The 8,213-nt window shown below is 44.4% G+C and overlaps 2 protein-coding genes across 2 annotated transcripts; both read right to left on the minus strand.

Annotated features, from left to right (window-relative positions):
* Window positions 1-319: 319 nt before the first annotated feature.
* LOC138671793 (uncharacterized) lies at window positions 320-3,144 on the minus strand. Its single transcript, XM_069759929.1, has 5 exons — window positions 3,100-3,144; window positions 2,946-3,020; window positions 2,473-2,665; window positions 2,140-2,302; window positions 320-1,376 (listed from the first exon to the last, which is right to left on the minus strand). Exons 1-5 carry the CDS (start codon window positions 3,142-3,144, stop codon window positions 641-643), a joined length of 1,212 nt encoding a protein of 403 aa, XP_069616030.1. The 3' UTR covers window positions 320-640.
* Window positions 3,145-6,966: 3,822 nt separating this feature from the next.
* On the minus strand, window positions 6,967-8,213 carry LOC138672371 (uncharacterized). Its single transcript, XM_069760307.1, has 2 exons — window positions 8,121-8,213; window positions 6,967-8,030 (listed from the first exon to the last, which is right to left on the minus strand). The coding sequence occupies exons 1-2, from the start codon at window positions 8,132-8,134 to the stop codon at window positions 7,046-7,048; spliced, it is 999 nt and encodes a 332-aa protein (XP_069616408.1). The 5' UTR covers window positions 8,135-8,213; the 3' UTR covers window positions 6,967-7,045.

An 8,213-nucleotide genomic window follows, 5' to 3' on the forward strand; every position in this document is an offset into this window, starting at 1 on the left:
CGCTTATCAACATGATGTACGTGGGCCTCTGCATCGTTGTTCGCTGGAGAGATGTCTGTGACAGCTCTCCAGGGACCAACCAGCGGACGCTGCAGTGATCTGCATCATTGTCTGTTTCGCTGCTGCATTAAGTGTGAACACCTCATACAGCAATGAGAGACACCCAAAAAAAGGCAAACTAAAAATTGAAAAAATAGTGTCTGACATTGCATATATGAGGTGTTTGAAGCACAAAATATGTGTAGACAGCACATGGCGTGATTTGCCGAGATAAATTCTGGAAAATAATAGCATAAATAATAACAAATAGTGTTTTTTAAAAATAACATTTTTTATTGGGGGAAAACAGAAAACAAAAAGGGTTCTTAAACTTAGGGGGTTTCCACCTGTGCCACCAGGGGGGAATGGTAGGTGTCTTCTCTGGAATGGTGAGAGCAATGGGAGGATGATGGAGAAGATGACGATGATGGCGAAGAGGAGGATACATAGTCAAGTAGACTTGATGGGAGATCCAAACCCTCCCCAGGGTATACTGGGGAGGAAACCGCCACCTCTGTAGGGGAGGGAGGAGGCAACACAAGCCTTGTTTGGCCCTGGCTGCTCCTACTGCGACTCGAGCCCCTACGGACAGTTGGTGTTGTCACTGGAACAGCAACCAGAGCCTCTTTGTGTGCCCGTCTGTGTTTCCTCTTTTTTTTTTGGGTCCTGTGGCAGGTTCCCCAGCATGATGACGCCTACGGGAGGATGAAGGCATGGCAGGAGCAGGAGTCGGCGGCACTATGTTATGGTGCCTGTGGTGGCGTCGCTCGGCACGTGGACCACGGTGGGGTGGCTGGAGTGGCTCTCCAGCAGGAGTGGGAGTCATGCTTGCCAGCGACGGCACTACTGCCATTGTCGCTGACTGCATGACCCCAGCCTGCTGGAGAGCCCTCACGTAGGAAGTGTTGCAGGACTGCATCACTGAAATCTGTAGTTCCGGCGTAAGGTGTTCCACCATGCCCTTAGCAATGGTACTAAAAAAATGTTTTGCCGGATTTGAGAGCTCGGTTTCAATTGTTTCAAGGCGCCGGTCGATATTGGACAGACGAGTGTCCATGTTATCGCTCAACGCCTTGAAACAGTTCTGGAAAACCGTGCTCAAATGCAAAAATTCGGGCATGGTTGGCCTGTCCGAGGCCCGCTGGCGCTGTCGGGAATACCCAAACGAAGGTGCGCCAGAGGCCTCGGCCAGGGGAACACCTGATGTACCGGCTGCCGGTTCACCAGATGGTGGTGCAAGCCTGCTGTCGCTGTGGGAGGGCTGTGATGGATCAGATGGCGATTCATGAAGGACCGCTTCTGCGGGGCGAGCTCTCTCGAGGGTGCTGCTGTGTGTCCTGTGAAAAGATAATGAAAAAATTAGTCTTCAATGAATAACCTCTCCCATACGCCAACTCCTGGAATAAAAATAGCATAACATTACACAATAATACAAATCCTCGGTCTCACAGTCTGTGTGGCCAATAATTAATTTCTGATTGTTATCGCCAGCTGACCGTTAGGGCCGACGATAACAATCATGTACATTCCCGCTGTCAAAGCATTTTGACCGTATACCACTGTGGGTATAAAAATTTTGTAATCGAAAACTCTTTCTGGAAGCTGCCTATGCCACAAAAATATTTGAAAATTTAATGTCAAGATAAAAAATTTAATAAAAAAAAAACCAGTGATTTCACTGATCTGATTGCAGGAACGACCATGATGTTAGGATCATGTGATCGAGACTTCATCATTATTCCTGCGATCAGAACTACCCTGACTCAGAACTTAACCTGTCATGGACTACAAGGACTCACGCTTAACCCAAAAAATTAACTAATGGCCTATATAGCATTTTAATAGGGATACATTTACGTGGATGGCCAATATGTTACGCTGACTACATGGATGGGCAATACAGTATGTGCCTGGGAAATATACTATGTGGATACGTGGCTAGAACGTGTGGTATGTGGCTGCGATATTGTTACCTGCCAATATACTATGTGGATGCACAATGTACGTGACTGGGCAATGTACTATGTGGCTGTGCAGTAGGCTATGTGGCTGGGCACTGTAATGGGGCTGTGCAATATGTTTTGTGGACAAAATACTTACTGACGGCGGCCAAGGACTGGTCTTAAGAACTGTAAACATTTGGAATATTTATAGGGCACAGACTTGGCCGCAGCAGCACCACTCTTCGAGCGCTCCTCCTCTGCCCGTAGCCCCTTATTGAAACGGTCCTTGATGGATCGCCATCTGATCCTCAACCTTTTAACTGTGAATGCAAAGGAAAAAAAAGGTTACATATGTAGCATTTGAAATGGATAAAACAACCGTGTGCGATGCAAAACTTTAGGCGTTTATTGCATCACACACGGTTGTGTTTATCCTGGAAAGATGGTGGGTCATAGCAGCGTATCTGCACGGCGTATCAGCAATACTCACCAAAGTTGGCTTTGTCCTTTGCAGGAGCTATGTCAAAGCCATCCCACAACGACTTTGCCACCTCTACCCACAAACGCCTCAACACCACCTGGTCCATGTGCCGGGAGTCACGGCTGTCCCACAACGGGCCACGCTCCTGGATGCTTGATATGAGGAGCTCCACATCAATGACTCCATGGTCCCGTTGTGAAACCTAGAAAAATTACAAACAGAAAAGGTTACAAATATGCAAATATTAACAAACACCAGCACCTGTCATGATATGTACCTTGGCCCTATCCTTTGTCATTTGATATATGTATATTGATGGTTTCTACACCTGTATTTTTGAATGTTTTGGTTGTTTCACCTTTGTTACCTTCCCCCAATACTTGCTACCCTGAAAAGTTTGAATGTAAGCTTACTAAACATCCCTAGTGAAAGCAGGATGCTAATCAAAAAAAAAAAAGAAATTGTTTAATAAAAATACTCACTCGCCGTGCTGACGCCACACCTTGGCCCTGACCTCTCTGCTCCCGCTGACTTCCTTCACCCTCACTTGAAGAAGCCTGTAAAAATTGTATAAAGAAATTATTTTAAAAACTACAAATGACTGCGAATAGTAATGAAATTGACATAATTACTCACCACACTCCCCTGCGCCGATTGGCTAGATTCTGACACAGTGGCCATTGTAGCACGTTTGTTCTGGCATGAAAAAATGAAAAAAAAAAATCAAAACTAAACCTAAATATGGCACATACAATAAAATATGCCCAAAATTTTTTACAACAACCACAATTGACTTTTGACTGATCGGAGAAAGCAAAAATAAGAAAGCGACACCACAACGCCATACATTGCAAGAGAAGACAATCAATAGAAGAAACTATACAAGAATAGACCCAAACCAAAAAGCAAAAATAGACACCTATGTCCAAAAATGGACATATCAAAACTTTCTGAAAAAACATTACAGGCACAAAAACACAATGAAAGAGCAAAATAATGAACGCAATACTTTACAATTGCAACAAGACATGATCCTAAAAAACAACATCTTGTGACATCTAACCACAGAAAGATAAAAGGCAATAAAAACCATTCTAGATAACAAGCAATAAACATTACGGGACAACCGCTGTAAAAATATACAGCAACCCAAACATAAACCATAGCCAAATAGAAAATAAAACACATGGAATTTTTAAAAAAAGGCCACCACCAAAAATAATATAAACAAATAAAAATTATACTACACACTTCGCAATGCAATCAGTCAATGAAGGAAGATATATGCCATACGGAAAACGACGTAAAAACATCAGCGATATTTTTTAAAATAAAGGGAAAGTACAATTGAAACTATAATGGCATAGCAGCAGCACGGAACTATACAATACAAAGACATCATAAATGTTGCCCCCCCACCAGCAAGAAAATACACTCAAGGAAAGAAAAAATAAAGCCAACAGCATAATCCAAAACACAGCAAGACATGAGCCAAGAAAATGCCACACAGTTACCACCAACAATAGAAACCAGAAAAACATGCACCAGAAATTTTACAAGACAAAATGAGCAAAAATCAATACATTGAACAACCACATGACACAAGAACAAAACACATAACCAAACCCAAACTAACGTAAAAAAAAAAAAAAAAAAAGAAAATAAATGCAATCCTATTAACCCAGAAGAACATCAGAACCAGACAAACAATTTTTCTATAACAACCCATAACCGTAATAGCACAGACCAAACATTACAAAAATATAGACAAATCAAGAAATAAAACACAGAATACAAAATGTGCAAAGTGAAATATATACTTACAAGTTTGGAAAGCAGATTCTCCAGTCTAGTCTTGTCTGGTGTGATGACTTGTGAAAGACAATGGCAAACCCCTCGTTTCTTTATATATATAGGTTGTTTTTTTTGTGTCTAGACAAAGTCTAGACAATGTTTTGCATTTTTTATTGGAAAACGCATGCGTCGTACAACGCACCACGACGCAAGTACTTGCGTCGTCTGCGTTGTCAATACAAGTCAATGGGAAAAAAGGCGCATCGACGACGCAAACACGACGCATGCGTTTTTTAAAAGGTCGGTGCCGCCAGAAAAATGCAACATGTTGCGTTTGCCGCGCCCAGACAGGTGCGCCCTAACGCCGCATGCGGCGTAAAACGCAACACAACGCAACACAACGCATGCACATGCGGCCCCATGCGGCGCCAATGTTAAAGATAGGGCCGCACGACGCATGCGTTTTGTTGCGGCGGCGACGCTGCGGCGCAAACCGCAAATGTGAACGTACCCTAACCCGAATCCCAACTGTAACCCTAACCACACACCTAACCCTGACACACCCCTAATTCTAATCCCAACCGTAAATGTAATCCAAACCCTAACCCTAAGGCCGGCGTCACACTTGGCGTAAGACATTACGGTACGTTTTCTACGTCCGTAATACGCGCGTGATACCCCAAAATGTCTCCGTAATCTCTCTCCGTAGTTCTTGCGTCGCCTAGGTGTGGTCGCGTATTTTGCGCATGTACTGGTCCGTGTGTAATCCGTATGTGATCCGTATGGCGTTTTTACCACGCACCATTCCAAAATGGACATTTAACGGTTTTCTGGCCTGCAAATCATTTAAACCATCATTAACAACACTATTTAAGCCCTCGACAACAGGTGTACCCCTCCCATATGCCCTATATGTTCTCAAGCATATTTTGGCTGTGGTACTTGGAGCTCCCAAACATGTCTGACCATGTGTATTTAAGCACAACTCAGCGGGTGTTGCTTCACTGGGTGTTGTCTCGTCGCTTTGGCCAGCCATATACGGTCAATGCAGATCCGCGAAGGAGGAGACAAAGATTGTGGGTCCATCCTCTATTGACCCAACGCCCGAGTAAAGGACATTTCCAGAGACTCTATTCATCTTTGAGGGCCCATCCAGACAAATTTTTCCTGTATACTCGCATGTCCATCAGGACTTTTGACATGTTGCTGGAGATCTTACGTCCTGGACTCACCTATCAGGACACCTGGATGAGAAAAGCCATCTCTGCTGAGGAGCGTCTGCTCCTAACCTTACGGTATGTATTTAGACCTTTTAGATTTTGTTGTGTTGGCCAATGTGTTTTGTCCTACTATGTTTCAGTTCCTTAACTTAGACATGAGGCCACAAGCACATTTCTAAAAATGTGTTTAATATTTGATTATAGTAATACTGTGAAATGTCCCTTTTTGCTTACTCAATAATCACAGAGAAAATTTACTAGACACTTGTGTTTCGTCCTGTTTTCATATTCCTCATGTTCCTTTATTTTGTTTTCCTTGTTTTTCAGCTTCCTGGCCACAGGCTTGTCCTATGCGGGTCTACACCTGGAGTTTCTCATTGGGCGTTCTACCATTTCAGTCATTGTTAGGACAACCTGTTCCCAAATATGGCTGAAACTTAACGAAGTTGTGATGCCAGAGCCAAAAATGGATGATTGGCTCAAAATCGCCACTGGATTCCAAAATACTTGTGACTTCCCTAACTGCATTGGAGCTGTGGATGGGAAACATATCAGGGTGCGTAAGCCGCCGAACTCTGGTTCCCAATTCTACAATTATAAGCAGTTTTTCTCTGTAGTTATGTTAGCAGTTGCTGACAGCAACTACAGGTTTATAATTGTAGACATTGGGGCCTATGGGCGAACTGGAGACTCTAGGGTCTTCAATTCGTCCATAATGGGTCGCCGGCTACGTGACAACCAGTTGAACCTCCCACCACCACAACAACTCCCAGGCTCCAATGCGGAAGCAGTGCCTTTTGTTTTGGTTGGAGATGAGGCCTTCCAACTGACGAGGCACGTCATGAGGCCTTACCCCAGGCGCAACCTTGACCACCGGCGGAGGGTTTTTAATTTGAGACTTACCAGGGCACGGAGACTGGTTGAGTGCGCCTTTGGGATTCTTGTAGCCAAATGGCGTGTTCTTCAGTCTGCAATTCAGCTGAGTGAGGCTTCAATCAATGAAGTGATCAAAGCCTGTGTAATTCTACATAATTTCACCAGAATACATGATTGTTTGTCTACTAATTTGCAAAATCACGTCATGACCAATCATAGTAGGCCTCCCCCATATGTCCCTCCTCGGCGACGTCCCCTTTCTGGCCTAAAAGTTCGGGATGTGTTCACCAATTATTTTTTGAGTCCTCAGGGTGCCACTCCCTGGCAAGACTATGCAATTTTGCATGTGTAATTATTTATGTACCTAAATTTTGCCATTATCAAGTTTGAAAATATGTCTGCTGTGTTTAATTTGTTGACATATGGTTCTGATCATATCATGTGTGTGTGAGTTAAGAAGAATGAACAGAGTGCATACATAGTTTTTTGTTAAGTAAAGGCAATTTTACTTCTTAAACTTGTTTTTGGTTTTTTTGTTTGTTTTGGCATAACCAATCTTTGTGCACAAAAAAGAACAGCTTTTTAAAAAAAAAAAAAAAAAAACAAAGTAAAATAAAAGCATTACAGCTTGCTTTTTAAGCACAAACCAAACCAAATGTCTTAAACAAATTAAAAAAAAGTTGTACCCAACATTACAAGTCCTGGTACGTAGGAAGGGGAGAAGTGGATTGGTCTGGGTCACCATCAGATGGCCTTTGCAGGCCCAATTGTCCAGCAGCCTGTGCGGCTGTTATAGTGGCTTGCGGGAAATTCTGCCTGCTCTGATGCTGGCCACTTTGATGAGTGGGGCCTGGATTTGGGAGATAACCCTGATGTTGCAGCCCATATGTGCGGGAATCATACCCCAACCCAAAATGACCATATTGTCCAAACCCAGGTTGGGACCAGCCTCCAGCACTGGGTGCGGACAAGTGGCCATATTGGGATGGTTGATGATATCCTGCAATATGGTGCTGATGTTGCCATTGTTGGTTAGTTGGTGGTTGGGGTGGAGGTGTTGGCTGACGTGGAGGGGGTGCTTCAGATCCTTGGTGCGCATGCTGGCCTTGTAGTCTCGGAGGCCGCAGAATATTTTCAGGTGACATCTGCCACTGTTCAATCATCTGCATCAGATTGTATGGGTTATTTGGGGGGGTGCATGCGTCAATAAGGATCTGAAAACACCCTCTCAAACGCAGCCTCAACTCCCGCTCTGTGGAGCGTAAATACTGTGCAAGGCTCCGTGTGAATCCCTCCTCCCCATCATCCTCTCGAACCCGGGCCAAATAGTTCATGACCCCAGCATCCACGTTTTGCCTGCTTTGGCGAAGCTCTCTCCTGCGTCGTGCACGCTGGGGTCTGACTGCAGCCTGTGGGGATCGGTCCAGGGCAACAGTTGGGCTGCTGCTATTACCAGGGTCATCCTGGCTAGGTGCTGCTGCTGCAGAAGAGAACTGTGGGCCCTCTGGGTTTTCTTCAGAAGCAGCTGGAGCTGGGTGGGCAGATGATGAAGATGCTGTAGGTCTTGCGCAGGAGGGAGCAGCAGATGGACCAGCCACCTCTTCACCTTCTCCAACTGGGTCAATGACCAGTTCTGAGTCCGACCCTGTCTCCCTGTCAGTGAGGTTAGACTGAGTTCTGCAAAGATAAATTTGACCACTTACTATGTTTTTTGGAATCATCTCTCAACATTCAAAAATTAACCCATTTTGAGATGTTTTTACTTACGGCCTGAGGTCCATGCTGGGGTTAAGGAAGGTTAGGCGGTCAAAGTAGATGTATTTTTTTTTTTAGGAGGGGCCCCGGCTCCACTTCTCTCCC

The sequence above is a fragment of the Ranitomeya imitator genome, chromosome 3 (genome assembly GCF_032444005.1).
Source record: "Ranitomeya imitator isolate aRanImi1 chromosome 3, aRanImi1.pri, whole genome shotgun sequence".
Classification (NCBI taxonomy): Eukaryota; Metazoa; Chordata; class Amphibia; order Anura; family Dendrobatidae; genus Ranitomeya; species Ranitomeya imitator.

Excerpts from the sequence above, each read along its gene's own strand:
- LOC138671793 (XM_069759929.1), bottom strand. The coding sequence starts at position 3,144 with ATGGCCACTGTGTCAGAATCTAGCCAATCGGCGCAGGGGAGTGTG. Across the intron at positions 3,021-3,099 it reads AATCGGCGCAGGGGAGTGTG|GCTTCTTCAAGTGAGGGTGA; the intron begins GTGAGTAATTAT and ends CAATTTTTACAG. Across the intron at positions 2,666-2,945 it reads GTGTGGCGTCAGCACGGCGA|GTTTCACAACGGGACCATGG; the intron begins GTGAGTATTTTT and ends TAATTTTTCTAG.